We start from the raw sequence: 21,043 nt of genomic DNA, 5'->3' as shown, positions 1-21,043 counted from the left end.
TACTAAAAAAAACACATCATCATTTATTCCTATGAAGAGGGACACTCAATCTCATAGATCGAAAATAAACCGACAACGTAATGACCAAACAGGAAAAATACAAACAGACAAATAATAGCACACAAGACGCAACATAGAACATTACTAGAACACACCCGCGAAATCGCGGGCATTCAGAGCGTATTTGAAAGGATGTAAAGTGTTGTAGGAAGAATTTTATAAAAGATTTAATGACTTGAGAATTTCAGGAATAGTATCAAAAGTCATATGTACTTAGGGACAGGAAAATGTCAGTCAGGAGCCTGTAATTCAGTGGTTCAGTGATATTTGTTTTTCGTGCATTTTTTGTACATAAATAAGGCTGTTAATTTTCTCATTTGAATTGTTTTACATTGTCATTTCGGAGCCTTTTATATCAGACTATGCAGTATCGGCTTTTGCTTATTGTTGAAGGCCGTAAGGTGACCTTTAAATGTTAATTTCGGTGTCATTTTGGTCTCTTGTGGAGAGCTGTCTCATTGGCATTCATACCACATCTTCTTTTTTTGTAAAACATTTAGTGACTTGAGAATATCAGAAAAGGTATCAAAAGTCATAGGTTATTTGAGACAGGATAATTGTTTTTCTAGCCCGGCTCCTCCTTTTTCCACAAAAAAATTCTTTTTTGTTTGTTTGTTCTACATGAATAATTTTAGCGCTTATCTGTATATTATGAACATTCATTAAAGGGAGGGTCGGGTCAGAGGCGGATTTAGCCCCCCCCCCCCCTTTCTGGAAAATAATTGGTTGCTTATATTGGGAATCACTGAAGCATGACCGGATCGGGCTCCTCTTTTGCAGTCAACGGGCCCCTGCGTATATAAATTTCTGGATCCGCCACTGCGGAGGGGCCTTGATCCCAATATCCCGGGCTCAAAAACATGAAATCTGAAGGTTCTGAATTCATTATACAAATTAAATATCTCGACATCCCGAAATTCGAAAAAAGAAATCCCGGATCCCGAAATGATCAATCCTGCAATTTCGATCTTAAAAACACCCGTTCCAGACGTCCCGAAAGTGTAATTTCTTTTTACAGTCAATTCTCAGTTTAATAATTGATCCACAACGGTCATTGATATATTATTCAGACCCTCTCTATTAGACGTCCCGAAAGTGTATTTTCTTTTTACAGTCAATTCTCAGTTTAATAATTGATCCACAGCGGTCATTGATATATTATTCAGACCCTCTCTATAAGACGTCCCGAAAGTGTATTTTCGTTTTACAGTCAATTTTCAGTTTGATAATTGATCCACAGCGGTCATTGATATATTATTCAGACCCTCTCTATTAAATAAACCCTGAGACTGCCGTGGATAGTAAACTTGAAAATGATATCAGAAAGAAAATACACTTTATTCGTAGTATATGTATTTGTTTTCAAAGTAAAAAGAAAAACGCAAACCGGAGGTCTAATCTGACTTAAATTTCGTCCAATGACGAATATAAGACAGAAAATACACTGTATTCGTAGTATTAATGTATGTTCAAAGTATACAGAAAAACGCAAACCGGAAGTCTAATCTGGCTTAAAATTTCGCCCAATGACGGAAACATATCCGGACGACTTTTTTCTTGTTTTTCACCCAAAATAACTCAATTTGAATAATCATATGAATGGATGACAAATGCGAGTATGCACTGTACCCATAGGACACAGAGGCATGATGATTAAGTTTTTGTGGAAAGAAGAGAAGCGACACCTAAAATGAGGTCTTCTCGTTTAATAGTATAGATGAGTAAAGTTACACGTAAGTGTACACGAGTACTAATTTTCAAAACATTTTATCATAGTGATACTTGTATATGATAAATAAAACTTTATATTAGCAATTTATTTGGTATTGTCAGGAAATTCTTAACCAAAACCCAAAAGTAATTGAAAGTAAGTAAAATATTGTCTTCCAGATAAACAATGTTTATAGTGTCTTTCGATACATCTGGTTACTTTACGTAAAAACCGTTTCTATGAACACTGTTCATTCAAATTCTAGCAAATTTTAATATAAATAAAAGAACGGCATGAAAGTTTTGTGTATTTTTCAGTATTTTTTTTTTTGCTGAAGAATCTAAAGTGTCCTTAAATTATTGGGATTTTTACTTGCTAGTATCCAGTGCATCAAGAAAAACAACAGGTAATTTAGAGATATGCAGTAGAATCTAGAGCCCTACTAAATATCTTTTTGTAATAATCTTGATCCTACTAAATATCTTTTTGTAATAATCTTGATCCTACTAGAAATCTAGCACAATCAAGAATCCTTTTAATACAAATCTTGATATCCCAATTTCTATGATACGGAAATTCCGATTTGAACTAGCACGATTTTAGGTCCTATCAATTCCAGTTTGTACTGTAACACATATTTAAAGAATGACGTATCGACGAATTCAAATAGAGAAAATTATTGGACGAGTAAAGCTGGGGTCGCACATTCACGATTTTTACTGCCGTCCTTGACAGGACCATTCCCGATTAAAATGTGTCAAAAGTCTGATCAAGCTCCTGTGAATCGTGGATGAAAATTCAAACTTCAATTAAAATTTGTAAAAACAAAAAATTTCACCACGAAAACAATCAGATATTGTTCAGGAAGCGTCGATATTCAACCGTTTCCAAGCGAATTTATCCCGAAAATCCCGTTCTCAATCCGCTTCTAATCCAATTTTTTTCTTTCGCCTGGTAAAATTCGACCGAGTATGTTACGACTGCGTCCCGATTCTACCGAATGTAATCCGACAGAGATCAGACAGTGAACCGACGCTGACGGAAGTTATCCGTTCGAAAACTGTCGGCATAATCGGGATAAGCAGGTACTGTCGGAACGTTATTATATTAAGGTCCGCTCTATCGCATTGCAAACGGCTTTGTCTGGTGTTAGTCGTATTGTATTTTGTAATTGACGGGACTCTGACGTGGGTATTATTGATGAATTTCGTATTAATAACGGGACTGTTCTGGAACAGTTTCGGCAAAAACGGTTCGCGATCCTCACAAGATCTGGATGCAATTTGAACTCAATCGGCAGAAAAACAGCAATTAAAAATTTCTCTAGATCATTCCTGTACCACGGGACACCATCCAGAATACACAGAACATTGTTAGGATTTTGATCCGATACAGCAGAATCTGTCACGACATAGGCACGATTGTAATCCGACTAGACTAAATCGGCTGAGTTTCCCCGAATGTTACGGGACGCACCTAACTGTCGGGGTGCTTCGCCGAACTATTCGGACCTTTCCCGACCTGTAGGAATCTGTTACGAAATTAAACGACTGCGTTCATACAATGATAGGAGATTCCAGATGATTGAGGATAGTAATCCGACTTTTTCACCTTTCGTTTCGTATCGCTGTCTGATCTCAAACGGGAGCAATAATCGGCAATGTGCGAACTCCGCATTGCAGAACAGCGTATTAATTCACGAATGCGCGTAGCGTATTAGTTAATCATCAGTATTGTTCAGTCACGAGTTGAATATGTTTCGATATCTAAATTCTTTGATTAGTTATTCTTTTCAACTAGAAGAATTTAGGTAGAAAATGTAAGGAATTTTATACAAATATGTGTCTATTGTTCACAGTTGAGTTGATGCGACGACAATACCTTTAGGTGTATAACATCAGCAGGAGTGAAATAAACGAATGTTTTCACATGTAAAATTATCGGTTTTTATTTCGCTTGGAAATCAAGGTAATTCATTTAACGTAATTTGCTTTGAACGGGTAAATGTGTGTACAGTTTAAGGTGTCGGTACACAACCTTTTTCTAGGGAAAGCAACTCTTTAACTATTTACAGCTGCTGATAATTTCATTGACATCAATAGTAAACGGTAGTCCAATAAGTCAAAAAGCAATGCCATCGGACGTCTGAGCGTTTTCGGACTATGTGACTCATAATTAGATTCAACCAGTTGTAGTGTTCATCAGTATACAATTACAGAAAATTTTTAATATCCACTTCAAGTAATGTTCAATATAAGAGGGACGAAAGATACCAAAGGGACAGTCAAACTCATAAATCTAAAACTAATGTTAACTGCTGAATATTTTCAATATTAGAATTGATCTCTATTTTACGAAATTTTCCGTTTACCTTACAGACTGATAATTTCCGTTCTAAGGACAGTAGAGTGATATGGAAAATTGTCGCTAGAAACTAAATGAATATGGGATAAGTTGCGTTATAGATGAAATTAACAACGTCGTCATAGGTGAAAAAAAAAGCAATAAACAGATTAGTATTGGTCATCTCAACTCGAAACTCAAAACTCTACCAATGAATGGGTCACCGTTAAATGCAATGACTGCCTGTAACAAACACCAGCATGATTGTCAGAAAGGTGAACCAATTCTGTTCGGCTTGGTATGGGTCTGTTTTGTACCTTCTGATTTTTCCTTTGTCCACCCATTACAATGTGTTTCGGCAATTATGCGGGTGAACATTTAGGGCTCTAAATATTTTTCCTGTAGTTGATTCTTTAGCAGCTCAGTTTATGGGGAAAAATGTATGGCACGAATATGTGCTGAATGGCATTTGATTAGCACTTGACGTTGCGTCCGTAAATATGTCTTGCAAATGACGGTGCGTAATCAAATTTTATTGACGTTGCATTGTCACTACATATTTATCTGAATATTGATGGTCATCAACAAATCCCGTCTACCTGTATCGTTGTCAGAAGTGCAGTAAGGCGAGTTTCTAATGTCAAATTATCTGGTTGCAACACGTTCACGTTTTCGTGTTTGCAGTAATGGAATGGGTTGATTTAGTTTTTTATTTCTTAGTCTTTCCAATATGGAGATGCAACAATTTTAAATTGATTTAAGTATGGCCAAGATTTGAAAGAACTGCTTCATAAAGAAATCAAACAGAACAAAAATCTGTTAGGGGTTCCTAATTCCGCTTTAAGAAATTCGTTCGACTTTAATAATCCTGTATATTAAATAACCACAGGTAAGTCCGATGTAGACTTTTTCTAAAGAGAAAGAAGTATGAATAGTGGTTGTATGAGGATCAAACATGATTTGTTTAAAAAAATAACAAAATGAGTGCTTCTTTTTAAAGTCAGTCAGTACATACAAATATTTAAGAGATTGTTCGTTTTCAGTTTACATAGAAATAAAATTCCCTTTGCCTATTTCAGTAAAAAAAAAACAAATATAAAGAATTTTATATTTAATATTCCTAGGTTTTGTAAGGTTATTTCTATTGAGATTAAGTAATTGAATGTTGATTGCTGAAAATTTGTACGTTTACGCAAGAGAACAATTTTATAATACTTCAAGCAATTCATTTGGTCAAATAGAATTTCCAATGCATGATAATCATTTCATTTCCTTTGATTTTTTTAAATACGTTTCCCATTTGACACTAACTTTATGCATATGTATCATGAAAATATCATTACACACATTTCTAAAATAAATTGTTAAGAAATGGTCGACTTCTCTAAATATGTTGCGTGTGTCAATGACATAAAGTTACCACCATGTCATAAATTATGCACCTTCGAGAATACACGTATATATTTCAGTAAAATATTGCCATGAATATTATCCTAGAAAAAAGGAGCACGAATATTTGTTTATAAAGGGATAAAAGTTTTGATTGATATAAATTGTGAAAATTTACGTATTCTTATTATCCCTTTTACCTTAATAAAGTCAAATAATATAAAAATGGAAGTATTTTTCGTACGCATAAATAAGGCAGCTTTAGATTTATTAAGAACATACGCGGAATGGTCACTCATGTGTAGTTAAGAATAATGATTTTATTTTATTTTACAGACTGCGGCTGGGCTTTTTTTTCTTTCGTAATCTATATTTTCTCGTGCGTCTTTTTTCTTATTTTAGTTTGATTAATTTCTTGTAAAAATAAAATTTCTTTAATATCTCAACAAATAATATATAGTATGCAGATAAGGAAAACATTATATAAGTCTTAAAATTTGCACAACGGTACTAATATAAGATGTTATTAAATCGTGTTGACAAATATTTGGGCTTGACAAATAGCCTTCGCAAGTGTTCGTATATATATAATGACTCATAGCCATCGATCAATCTTGCCGGGTGACGGATCATACAGTTATGATACAGGACATTATCGCTATTTTGTGCATTTTTCCTTTGATCTTTTTTTGTGATAATTTTCATATCATGCTACTCGCTTGAGATGGAAAAATTATCGCTAGAAACTAAGGACGCCACGTGCGTTGTTAACGAAATTGACATTGAAATTGACAACGTCGTCATAGGTAAAATAGCGATAAACAGATTATCATTGGTCATCTCAACTCGATTGCTTTTCTCACTTTCGCTGTTCCAGCTCAAGCGAGAAAATCATTCTCGTTGAGATAATCAACGATAATCTATAACTACAAAATATAATTTACAACCAGTCTAACGGGGTACAACATCATCATAACTATAAATTTTTCGGATAACAGATTTCCTGCATTAGTATGATCACAATGTTATGAATCATATCAATTAATTCTTATTATAGAACTATACAGCTCTTGAATTCTATACAAAAATAGTTTAGCCAAAACATCACAGAGACGCTAGTACATTTCTAAAATTTCTAAGCACGACGGAACGAAATACCTAAAATACAAATAGTAATAATTTGCGATATGAGCTGGCACACCTTTTAAAATTTCAAAGGCAACGACAGTTGAGATGTTACAACAACTGCGTAGAATAACATTCCCAATAAACAGTACTGAGCGATCTTAGTTTGTATAATATTTCAAATTTGACAACGGTAGAGAAATTAAAACAGAGGCTGCGTATATAAACATAAATAGAGGTTTGATAAGAAAAATACTTTAACAAAAATGGACTGAGGCTTAAAATAAGTAATGTCAGGAAATTGAGTGATGGTAGGAAAAATAAGTGTCTCATACTATGGTGTTTTTTTTTAATGTATGCCCTCTGGGAAAACTATTCTACGCTTTCTTATCCAAAACGTTTCCCGGACAAGTCTGTCGGCCCTAAACCAACTCTCGTTGTGGTCTATGATTCTGATGGTAAGCTTTTTGAGATCACATTGGGCGTGCCAAGGTGATCTCAAATGACGACTTACGGGGCGGTCTCGTGATCGTATAAGTTGTAGTTTGCGTTGTGTTTTGAATAGAGAAAAAGACGTCTATACACATGTACAAATGGATGATTTAATTCTGGAATACAATTACGTTAATACATAGCAACCATGACGTTACATATAGAGAGCGGTAACGCGTATAGGTACATGTATGAATCCCGCATAATGTGATTGTCTCTATTTATCCTCGACATACTCGTGGCCGCGAAATTGTGCAATTTTATTTAAAAAGTCTCAATGAACAATTTATCCAAATTAAGAAAATTATCTATAAATGAAAAGAAATGAAATATTTGAAACTTTAAAGTCTATGAATCACATATAAAACTATCTCTGAATCAAGTTGCGATTGAAAATTGTTCTCAATTATAATTACAGTCTCTGATCGCAGTTTTGTAAACGAACACTCCTTCTAAGTATTTGCGATTCATCATTGTCATTTGAATTTATCTCTAGTTGGTAGAGTTTTTTTTCTAACGAGATGATGAGGTATGTAGTGTATGCGCTGTGGCTCGTCCTCCTTCTCAACTACCTTTTCGATGAAAACACGTTTTTCCTGCTCTTTAATTGTGTCGCCATATATTTTGAATAAGTTTGGTTCCTGGTTTAAGATTTCAACTACTTTATGGGTCCTTGCTCTTGCAATCATTTCGTTTGTCAGTAATTCAGGACATTCTTCAATTCATTGAAGTTTTGCAACGTACTTTCCATCCTCATATGCTATCGATGTTGATGAAAAATCCTTGATGTGCTGTTTCTCTGTGTTTAGTTTGTCGTTTTCTTGTATACCAAGGGACTCCAATTTCCAAAATCTCTCAATATCATAGTCCTCTTTTGTGTGACTAGATAATATGTGCATCATATGTGAATTGCGTTGTCCTCTTGTACATGTAAGTGGTCAAGATAAAAAATATCCTATCTTGGAGCTCATCGCTGTCGGTACGTCGCCTCGAACGATATCATCCTTGATTACATCCCAGTAGTGGTCTGCTCCAATGAGTAAAGAAATATCAAAACTATTATCCTCTGATAACGGGTGGGCTAGTTTTAGGCCCTTCAAATAATGAAGTTGCTGCGAAATGTACCTGCGATTATTCTGAATCGGCGCTGCTATGGTAGGTACAATCAATACCTGTAAAGGTATTTTCTCTCCTGAGTCTGCTTCTAAATACACTGTGGCTTTATTCATGTGACGAACGTTCTTGTCCGAATTTCCAAAGGCAGATATGTTGAGGGTTTCCTTTCCGTCTGGCTTGTCGTTCAATTTGTCGGCTATTTCCTGCGTCATTAATGATCGTTTCGCTCCTTCTTCGAAAAGGATGTGAGCGTCGGCGCACTGATTCTGTGACCATATTGGAGCGATTGTCGTTTTTAAGAAGACGGTAGAGTTTTCCTGTTTAGCAGATGTATGCATGATTGGCGTGCCGTTTTCTGTATTACTTGTAATATTCTGACTCTGTGATTTTTGAATTGAAGACTCATTGCATAAACTTGTATGATGCTTACGTTGACTTTTACAGCATGTGTTTTTCGACCTACATTCTGAAATTTTATGGTTACCTAAACAGTTGAAACATAGGTTTCTCTTCTTAACAATCTCTATTCTTGATTTGCTGTCGGTGAACTTGTCACAGTCTGCAGGGAAATGTTGATCATTGCAATAAGTGCACATTTTACTTTGAGAATAGTTTATAGATTTTGATTTATTTACGTAATTCCCATTTTTCATACCAATTCCGGCATGGAAACTTGCGGTAGGTATATCATAAGACTCACTCCCATTAGTGCTGGCTTCTTGAATAGATATTTCCCGTTGTATTGCCTTTCTTAGATTTCCAAGGGTCCAGTAGTCGTTTCCGTTTTCTCTTGTGATATTACTTTTTACGGTAACAGGGAGCTTACCAAGCATAACTGGTGTTAACAGGGAACCATATTTATCTTGGCACTGTCCTAAAGATTCTAGTCCACGGATATAAACCTTTGACATATCCGAAAAATTACGGATACTATCTAAGGGTGCAATCAACAGTTTTTTCTATGACGTCATGTTTTGAGGGACCATGCACATGTGACCCTTACTGGTGGACTGATTAATAAAGATACTTGTATAAAACTAGATATCACTGGAATCAGAATGTTCTCTAGTTTATAATGAAATAAAAATAATGTGTACTTTTAATTTATTATAAAAATTTCATCCAATGAACATGGGGGAAAAAAGATATAATTTTAACATGAAAAACTTGAAATCAGGTCATGTGCACACCCATGAAGACATGATCCATGCACATTTTTCATAATCAAAACTGTATGAATTTTGTAGGTTTTTACCTGGCCTTTCAAAAAAATCTTGTTTCAGGGTACGGTCGCCTGCTCCGAAAAGAGCTACAGTGGCTGCAAATAGGTTTTCAATTTATACTGCTAAAAAGAACAGACTGTTTACAGTGTTGTCTCCACTCGAAACATGTATATTTAACATAATTTTTAAAATTATTTCAATCATTCAACCTGTTTTAATTGAAAGCTAATTAACTAATTTTTACAATCAAATACAAAAAAAACATGATACTTTTTCACCAAGTAAGTAAATAAACAGGGGTTTCCCTCCATGGTTATTTCTAGTCTGGGAGTAACCCCTAGTTTTTAGTACGCAACTGTTTATAGTACCCTAATGTGTATGAGGGTGCTGGCAAATCTAAAAGATCTTTCATATAAGCGTTTACATTTTGTATGTTTTCCCAAAGCGATTTACTAATAACTCCACGGCTTTGTGATAGTTTGCACTGGACAAGTTTAAACCATTTATGACATTCATAGCATCTGCATCTAGAAGTGACTGTAGGTACATGAATTTCTGGACATCAGTAAGTGTATGATTGCTGTGAATTGTGTTTTCAAACGACTCCCAAAAGTATTGCCACTCAAGAATATCCCCAGAAAAAGTAGGTAGGGTTAGCTTCGGCAAGCGGTGATTTTGACTAGACATGGAACTAGTTTGTGACGAAAATCTTGGAATAAATTCTGTGTTCATTACAGGACGGGTTCCGGAATTGACTTCATGCATGTTCATGACGGGGCGTGTGTTTGGAATGCTTTCATGAGCTAATTCTGTACATGTACGTGTAACTGTTTGTGCTAATTTCTTATAACGGCGTAAATTTGTTTCAAGATCTGAATTATACTCATCTGCATCTGTGATTTCAACTTCTATATCTTCATCCGATGTATTTTCCAAAATCTGTCCATCCAGTTTAAGAATTACACTTTGTTTTTTTTCACTATAGCGTCAATAATTGGACCTGCAATGTCTATATCCATCTCTGAATAAGGTTTCAGCTCATCTAGTTTCTTGAAGAATTTCGTCACAGCGGCTCTATTTCCAGCTCGAATAGACTTGATTCTCGACGAACCCATCTTCTATCCTGGTCACGACACCAATCTCGTGATCGTATAAGTAGTATTTTGCGTTGTGTTTTGAATAGAGAAAAAGACGTCTATACAAATGGATGATTTAAGGATGTACTTGGGTGAGGTTTTGGAATTTGTGTCAAATGTTCAGACTCCTTAGTGTTTTTCCATACAATACAATGTAAAATATTTTGCCCCATAACACCCATTTATTTTTTCATTTAAGACTTAATAGCTCATGAAAGGTCATTTACCACGGATTTTCTCATCCCAGGATTAGATTACCTTAGCTGTATTTCGCACAAATTTTTGGAATTTTTGGTCCTCAATGCTCTTCAACTTTGTACTTGTTTGGCTTTATAACTATTTTGATCAGAGCGTCACTGATGAGTCTTATGTAGACGAAACGCGCGTCTGGCGTACTAAATTATAATCCTGCTACCTCTGATTAATATCTATAGCTAGATAAACCTATCACTCGTATGACAGGTGTTTATAGATCCTTTATATTGACAACACAAGGTGAGAAAATGTGTCTCAAAATGTATTTTCAAGTCAGGAAAAATCAAATTGTTTAACAGATTAACAATTTGAAAAGGACTTCACTGATAAACAAATAACATTTATCAAATTTTATCTTTTATCGGTGTTATTCACATAACCCATTTAAAATTTGAAATTTATCAAATAAAGCGTCTTTCTAAACGCAATGGAGGGATTGTTTTTAATTACCATCATATATATATCTAATGTACTTGTACCATTTAATTGTGTTTTGGCGGATTGTAATTATACTAGTGGACCATCAGGAGATACAGATTGTATCCAGTGGTTAGATTATGATAATATGTACCAATGGTCTACGTGTGTGACCGATGAATACATGAGAGCAAAAACCAATAATATATGGGAATGCAAGAACAGAACTGTAGTATATTGCTATTTTCAATGCATGGCTGAAGTCCATGACGAAAATATTGGTCCCGTGTCTCCTGACTGCTCATGTTCTAACGGTGAACAACATAAAGTGTCAAACCTAACTCTGCCACCAAAATGCTACAGTCCTTCCGGAACAGATTGCACATGGTACCAGGACTGCTTAGAAAGAAAATATAAATGCAGTGAATCAAAAGAGGACTATGCTATGGCTTTTGCAACAAAATTTTGTAACCTTTATACAGAACACTATGGAAAATTTACGACTGACGGACAAACATGGGTAAATGCAGTGCGCAAATGCCTTCAAGTCACACTGGTGCCAATATTGCGTCCCTGGCGACCCTTTTCGTGCAGTGAAGTAAAACAATTTGCTTTTAATTCTCATGTGCCATGCTATGTGCAGCCAAACGAAATGGAACCTGAGGTTTCTATTTGCAATCTCGGTCCGTCGGACTTCTTCTCTGTATTTTGGACTATAAAGTCAAGTCTTGTAATGTCCGTTGATTCCTCACTTGAAACTATCAATGGACTTTGGAACACTATGAAACAATGTTTTTTTTTCATAAAATATAATTTCGATGGGGACATTCGAAATATACAAATGACAATTGAACACAAAGGGTTGGGAGTGATCAGAAGACGTCGTTCTGTGTCTGAGAAATCTATAAGATTGTCCAACGATATTGTTGATCATATTGCTAAACAACTTAACTGGGACAAGAGAGGCATTGTTTGGTTTTCTTACGATGATAACTCTACCAGAATCGCATCAAAGAAATTGCTTATAAATTTTTTTCTGGCAGATGGGAAAAAATATGATTTAGATAAAAAAAATGTTTTAAAATCTGATTTGAATGCCACGGTTGCTGACTTCCAAACAAAGGTTCAAACTGGTGGTTTGTTTGGTGACACAAAAGACGTTTCCTATAAAGTAATTTCGTCTCAAGGATGTTCTGATGCGAATTGTCATATCATATCGTTTAATGTAAATGCAAACCCTTTTGTGAAAGGTAATTGAACACCATATACAAATATATTACTAATAGTAACTATCTAAACTCGCAAACAACCATCTCTGCATATTCTTCTACTCCTTCTTCGTGATTTTCATTCCGACAACTTTCCTACTGCGTTAAAGTTAACTGGATGTAAGCAAATATAGGCAACTGTTTCTATGTTTACCGTATAGGAGACTATAAATGTACAAGAAATGCCCATTAGCTCCCTAGTATTCAATGTTTTATGTGGGGAAGCAATTAATTATATGGGTACCTTTTCTATAAAAAAAAAATCCATCTTCTCTCCTATCCACCAATAAACTTCTATTTATTTAGACATTTATGTGGCAAGGGCTCATACTAATGATTTATACAATCTGATTTGATTAATTCAAACCTTGGATGGAAATATGTATTAACTGTGATACTCATTACGATGCTGAGATGTTCACGATTTGTTTTATTTGTTTTCTTGCAGATACATCTGACCATACACCGGTCAAGAACAACAACAACAAGACATATATCATCATCGGAATGAGTTCTCTTGCGTTGCTGGTTCTTGTGACTCTTGTTTCAGCCATATTTTGTTCTCACTGGAAACATGGCTTTGGAAAAACTGTTGAATAAAGTGAATATTTCAATGTGTAGTGTTACAAAGAAAGGATTTGAAAAAATAGAAATTTATCGTTTTGATTAAAACTATGTTTAAAAGTAAATCATGGGTTCAGACCGTTCTAAGTACAGTTTGTTCTTCACAATTTTAAGTGTATAACTTTATATTATATTATATACGTGTTATACTCAAAATTGTAATATTTAATTTTTTTAATCCAACAACTATATTGTACTCGCTGTTAGAAAAATTGCTTCTTCGGAATAGCTATCTCAGTAACGTTTCCTGCTTATAACTACCAGCAGACCATGGATTCTTCCGTTAGATAATCTGAAGTGATATATGTAAGTAGTTTGTTCACAACTATTTCAACTTTTATTTCATTGTAATTTTGCTGTTATACTCTACAAATGCTTGTTGAATTTATATCACCTGGGTAAATTTCGATATTTCATTACTTTTTCAATTATCTTCATCGGATAATAAAAGTTTGTGATTTTATATTAACAATTATCGCTTATTTTAAAAAGAATAGAATTAAATATCTGTATCAGTGTAGCTATATTCGTGTATACCTATGTGATAACAATTGCAAATAAAGACTATAAAATTGAGAATGAAAATGGGGAATGTGTCAAAGAGGCACAGCCTGACCATAGCAGAAATTCTCGCACCCGGGGGCGTCTTTCAGCTGACCCCTTAACAAGTATGTACTGATAATGAACGCCATACTGATTCCAAATTGTACACAAGAAACTAAAATTTAAATGATACAAGACTAACAAAGGCTAGATGCTCCTGACTTAGGACAGGCGCAAAAATGGACATCATAACCCAGTATAGAAAAACCAAACCAAAATTCATGATTAACACAGGTTTATTGCAAGAATAAGCAGTTTCTGTTCAAAATCTGGCACTCGTATTGGTATTCATGCATAGGGAAATCCGTTGATAAGTCGCTCGCTGAACTTCACATTTACTTTTGATGTTCTGTAATGGTTTCGGTTGGATAATCTGTTATTTCTTATCTTTTGTAATTCAAATAATTATGAAATTCCCTTTCCATAACATCATTGTCATAAAATTGTTTGCACGAGTATTGTGAAAGCGATTGTAGAAAATCAATGATTGCATGTTAGTTACGTAAGCGCGTCACTGATTTTGATATAGTGTGGTGTTTGTCGTTTATAGAATTTGTTCGTTGTTGTTGTGCGGTTGCATGTTGTGTCGATTATTGTATTAATTGTTTGTGCATTTCTCTTTGACGAATGTTTGTTCCTTCGTGTGTTTGTGTTGTATTTGTCATCTTATAATTGATGTGTTTCCTTCAGTTTTGGTTTTATAACCCGGATTTGTTTTCACTCTGTCTATTTATGATTTGAACACCGGTTTACCACTGTTGCCTTTATTTACCACTTGGCACCTTTGGTTGAATAATTTTGAATTCATTGTAAGCAGTAGTATCCCCTTTCTAGAAATCATTACAGAAAATACAGAGTCGGATATGTCGTATCAACTGAAAGATTTGTAATTAATATGCATGCGCTGCTGAAACATAAAGTACACAATGGGGAAATTCGGGAAAGCATCTACTTAATTGAAGAATTAGTTTCTTAATCTACCGTATTATTTCTAGATTTAAGTCTAGTTACGAGGCTGATTTAATTATATCAGTGTAGTCAACTTAGTCAAAGTCCTTGAAGTTAAAGGATAACTTAAGGTACTTTGATTTTTTCTAAAATTTTATAAAGTCTGTTAAAGAAATAAAACGGCAAGCTAAACAGTGCACTTTGTTCCAATAGGAATTCTAATCCGTTAAAAATTGCTGTTTCAGTTTTGGTAAACAGCTTGCTCAGACACTATTTTATATAGTATTATATGTGACTTCACATATTCCTAGTAGGTAAAATTAAAAAAATCAAGAATTTAAAATTGATACTATTTATGAGTCAGAAGAGCATCAATTATAAAGAAACAAAATAAGCTAAAATATTGATATGTTATTGAGCTCCTTTTCTAGATAATAAAAAAGAATATGGCGGAAAAAGACTGACTCAGACTTTACCTTATATTTGCATGATTCAGTATTTCAGAACTTGCGTTTCCACCATGCATTTCTTGATAGAGAGTTGCTGCTTAACAGGCAGCTATTGCATCATTGGGTTCCATGTGTTAGTTGAGATCATCCAGTTTGAATTTTACGTACATCATAAGGAGTTTGTTGACCGCTATAAAATATCTATGACACAAATGGTCTCAATAACATTAACGATTTTCAGAATGTGTTTAATCCGAAGGCTGTGTAATTACAGACAACTTCCTACCATATCATAGGCGAATCTAGAGGGGGAAATCACTGAAGAATGACGGGAGCGCCCCGTCCTCACTTATAAAAAGTTCTTGATCCGCCACTGTATATCGAGTAGTCAAAATCACTTAGACAAACAATTCTGAAATTGCTGGTATGGGTTGCAAATTAAGGAATGAAAATTGTAATGCTGAAAATGCTAGCTGATAAGTTTATAAAACAAAACTCAAACGATTTGTTTCTGCTAGACAATAGAATTACAGTAGAAAGTCCGTTCAAACAAACCCTTGCATGTATAGGTATGGATTTATAAGATAACATCAATTCGCCTTTAGATAGGAAAAGGTAATAGTAAATGAGGCTGTGTTTAGTTTCATGAGAAGGAGCTTACAACAAATTAAAATTCAAGGAGTGCAATAAACTAGACTGCCTAACAATTTCATGACACGAGAATATTCGGATAAACCGCTGTCATTTGATAGCCAGAAACCAAGGGAAAAGAGAAATTAACAAATACGGGTTACAAACTAAAACTGAGGGAAACGCATAAATTATAAGAGGAGAACAACGACACAATATTAAAATGTAACACACACAGAAACGAACTCAGCATTAGCCAAAATCCGATGAGAACAACAAATATAACATCAAAACGAAATACATGAATTTGGGATAGAAAAGTACCGTGACACGTCTATAATAATGTGAATTCACACGCAAATATAAGAGGAAACAAACGACACAAAATAAACACAACGTTAAAATGAAACATATATATATGTTACAGTGAATTTGTATAATCAGTGATTATGTAGAATCCCTGAAATTTTCAGGGATTATGTAGAAACTCTGGCTAGTTTAGGGATTATGTAGAATCCCTGATATTTTTCAGAGATTATGTATAATCACTAGAAAAAACGTCAGGGATTCTACATAATAACTGAAATGAAGAAATAGTTGTATTTATAAAGAAAGTTAATGAAAATAAAATAATTTACTCTATAAAATCACATAAAAACATCATAATAAAGTAAAAAAAATTGTAAAAATATATCAAAATGATAAACACATTTCTTTTTTAAGTTATGAACACTATATTAAAATATTAAACACAATATATTAAAAAAATATGCTTCACATCTGTTTTTACCACAATATCCACGTTTTAAAAATCCTTTTCCTGCACATATCGAATCAGATTTTAACAACACGCTTAAGAGAAATAAAAAGTTCAGTAAAAACATACGAAGGTACCCCCCCTCCCCCCACAAAAAAAAATAGAAAAATAAATAAATGGGAATTTGCAACCTGGAACTGGTTCGAGCAAGAAAGATAAAGATACCATTGTTTTGTGGTCCTGCAATATCCTTTTTTATACTTTTTTTTTAAGAATTGCCATTATATAAAAAAGAAGATGTGGTATGATTGCCAATGAGACACGAAAGACCACAATGACACAAACATTAACAACTATAGGTCACGGTACGGTATTTTACAATGAGCAAAGCCCATACCGCATAGTCAGCTATAAAAGGCCCCGATAAGACAATGTAAAACAATTCAAACGAGAAAACTAACGGCCTTAGTTATGTAAAATATTGCACTTCTTTTTGGGTTTCACTTTTCTTTTTTATCCTGTCGAATTGCTATGAGAATATACAAGCTTCCTCTAAAAGTTTGTTCTATATGTCAATCCCAAGTTCTGCCTGTTTTTCTTTACATTTAGATGCCTAAGTTCTCACAGATTGAATTTCTTGCAAATTGTTCTTTGAACAAGAAAAACCACACAAAACAGTTGTTCCATAATCTACTTCACCATTTGCTTTACATGTATCACAAATAACATGCTTGTGGATTTACAAAGTGAATATCCATTTGACGATGGCTTTTAATAAACGAACAATACATGTAAAGCTATCGTTATAAAGGGAAGGTTAATATTTTTAATTTTGAAGTTTCAACTATATCTCGAAAACCTTGTGTTGGTTATATCTCATAGATCATCCTCTTTGTTTAAAAGCTAAATTTTTTCATCTGGCAAGGAAAATGAAAGAAACTTAAAATTATAATTTGTCTATATTAATTTTGTTTATCAAACAAAGGACCATTAAATTATTCATAATCCCTGAAATTATATTAGGGAATTGGTAGAATAATTATTAAAATGTTCAGTGATTATGTAAAATCACTGGTCATTTTCAGGGATTATATATAATTACTAATGAGTTTAGTGATTCTACATATTCCCTGAAAAATCAGGGATTTTACATAATCCCTGATTATACAAATTCACTGTAACATATATACGAACTATAATATAACAATGGCCATATTCCTGACTTGGTACACGAACCTGGTTTTGTGGTATGCCAAAACTCCCGCGTTATGGCAATGTTAAATATAACATTAAAATGACAACACAGCATTACAGGACTACAATACAAATAAATAAGAAAACATAATGAAAAAAGAAACACACGAATAATAGCTTACAAAATGCACCAGGTTTAAAATTTAATACACCAAAGTGTGTTTCGTCCACACAAGACTTACTAGTGACGCCCAGATACAAAATTTCGAAACACAACTGTCATATTCTTGACTATGTACAGGCATTTCCCGAAGAATATAATGCGTTAAATCTTGTTATAATACATTGTAGCTATATTAAACTCCCTCTTATGTGACATATTTTTTTTAATAGTTCCGTGACAAAATATGATGAGCAAAGGTGTTCTCAAAATGTATTTTCAAGTCAGGAAAATTTAAATTGTGTAATAGATAAGAGATGTGAACGACACTTCACCGATAAACACGTAACATTTATCAAATGTTATCTTTTATCTGTGTGATTCACATAACCTAATTATTATTCAAAATTTATCAAAAACACATTTTTTAAAATACAATGGAGGGATCGTTTTTCATTACAAGCATATACATCTTTAACGCACTTGTACTATTTAATTGTGTTTTAGCGGATTGTGATAGTGTTATTGGGCCATCTGGAAATACAGACTGTATCCGGTTGGAAAATTATAATAATATGTACCAATGGGCTACGTGTGTGACCGACAAATATATACAGCCAAAAACCAATTATAAGTGGCATTGCGCGAACAGAAGAGCAATATATTGTTACGCCCAGTGTATGGCTGAAGTGCATGACAAAGAATATGGTCCAGTGTCTGCTGATTGTTCATGTTCTGTTGGTGAAAAACATATTGTATCAAATCTCACTCTTCCCGCACGATGCTACAGTCCTTCAGGGACAGATTGCAAATGGTATAAGGACTGCTTAGAAAAAAAATATAAATGCAGTGAATCAAAAGACGATTACGCAATGTCTTTTGCAACAAAATTTTGCAACCTTTATAACGAACATTATAGAAAATTTACAAGAAGTGGTCAGACATGGATAAATGCAGTGCGTAAATGCCTCCAAGTAAAACTGGTGCCAATTATACGTCCTTGGCGATCTTTGTCGTGTAAAGAAATCAAAGGACTTGCGTTTGCTTCCCATGTTCCATGCTATGTTAAGCCCGACGATAATGCACCTGGAATATCAATTTGTAATCTCGGTCCTTCTGACTTTTTCTCTGTGTTTTGGACTGTAAAGTCAAGTCTCGTAATGTCATTCGACTCTTCACTTGAAACTATCAATGGATTTTGGAACACTATGAAACAATGTCGATTTTTCAAAACTAACAGTTTCGATAGTGACATTCGAAATATACAAATGACAGTTGAACACGAAGGGTTCGAAGTGATTAGAAGACGTCGTTCTGTGTCTGGAGAATCAGTAAGACTTTCACATGATATAGTTGATCATATTGCTAAAAAACTTAACTGGGACAAGAAAGGGATCGTTTGGTTTTCTTACGATGACAATTCAACCAGTATCGCATCTAAGAAATTGCTAATAAATATGTTTCTGGCAGATCGGAAAACATACGATTTAGATGCAGACAGTGTTTTAAAATCAGATTTGAATGCCACGGTTGCTGACTTCCAAACAAAGGTTCAAACTGGTGATTTATTCGGTAACACGAAAGACGTTTCCTTTAAAGTCATTTCGTCTCAAGGATGTTCAGATGCAAATTGTAATGTCATATCGTTTAATGTTACCGCAGACCCTTTTGTGAAAGGTAATTGAACATAATATACAAATATGTTTCAAACAGTAACTATGTGTAAATTTCTTCTTCTTCTTAAGGTCAAATTTAGTAAATGCAAGCAATTTTAGGCAACCGTAGAGTCCTCAAGGATAAAGAAAGCCCGTATGTACCATATGGTCGAATACAAATTTACAGAAAATACCTATTCACGCTTAGCTACTAGTATTCGATATTTTACATGAGAAAACAATAAGTTATATGATTAAATTTATTATAAAATGTTTCTAGGTGAAAACCGATTTCCATCATCTCTCCTATCCCCTCCCTCACAAACAACCTTCTTCATATTTATTCAGACATTTATCATTTGTATGTGGCAAGGGCTCATACTGATGAATTATACAATTTGATTTGAACAATTCAAACCTTGGATGGAAATATGTATTAACTGCGATATACATAACGAAACTGAGATATTCACGATATGTTTTATTTGTTTCTTACAGATACATCTGACCATACACCGGTCAAGAAGAACAATAACAAGACATATATTATCATAGGAATGAGTTCTCTTGCGTTGCTGGTTCTTGTGACTCTTGTTACAGCCATATTTTGCTCTCACTGGAAACATGGCTTTGGAAAAACTGTTGAATAAAGTGAATATCTCATTGTGTAGTGTTACAAAGACGGGAATTACAAAATGATGCATTAAAAAAGAGTCTGATTTTTTTTTATAAATAATATGCTTAATAAAATTCATGGATTCAGTTCGAAGTTACAGTGTGTTCTTCATAATTGTTAGTGTATAATAGTATACTATATATAATTCTAGTTCTATGATTTACATCATTTTTATTTGTATTATCCAACAACAATATTGCACTCGCTGTTAAAACATTGCTTCCTCTGAATTGCCATATCATTAATAATTGCGACCATATATAGTGTATTCAGAAATATGATTATCTGTCATCATGTAAGTTGTTTGTAAACTATTCTTTTTTCAATTCTATTTCACTAAAGATATGCTATTATTCTATATAAATGCATGTTATATCTAAATCACCTTGGTAAATTTTTTACATAACCGTTACGTTAATCATCCAATTAACCCCGTTGGGTAATAAACGGTAATACATGTATATTAACAATTTACCCGTAAACAATATCGCATTATGAATAATACAATTATATTTTATAAACACATTCGCAAGTAGGATTCATAAACAAACAACAATTGATCATAATAATATGTTCCCTTGTTAAGGAATAGATTGATAAACATAATTGTTGTTGTACTATTTTATCATGCACTGTTTAATATCAATCATAACAAAGACATGACTTTTAAACACCGGTATACAACTGTTGCCTTCATTTGTCTCCAATGAAATGTTCAAACTAGCATATGTTTTTTTAAACCATCCTTTATTCATCAGAAATATATTGACATGAACCATACGATTAAGTAATGAAAGAGGGACGAAAGATAA

The 21,043-nt window shown here is 33.9% G+C and overlaps 1 protein-coding gene across 1 annotated transcript; it reads right to left on the bottom strand.

The window, feature by feature from the left end:
• Positions 1-8,058: 8,058 nt before the first annotated feature.
• On the bottom strand, positions 8,059-9,147 carry LOC134726406 (uncharacterized). The gene has a single exon (XM_063590808.1). It carries the CDS (start codon positions 9,145-9,147, stop codon positions 8,059-8,061), a length of 1,089 nt encoding a protein of 362 aa, XP_063446878.1.
• Positions 9,148-21,043: the final 11,896 nt, after the last annotated feature.

Source organism: Mytilus trossulus, chromosome 7, assembly GCF_036588685.1.
Source record: "Mytilus trossulus isolate FHL-02 chromosome 7, PNRI_Mtr1.1.1.hap1, whole genome shotgun sequence".
Classification (NCBI taxonomy): Eukaryota; Metazoa; Mollusca; class Bivalvia; order Mytilida; family Mytilidae; genus Mytilus; species Mytilus trossulus.
This window is presented reverse-complemented; position numbering and strand designations above follow the sequence as displayed.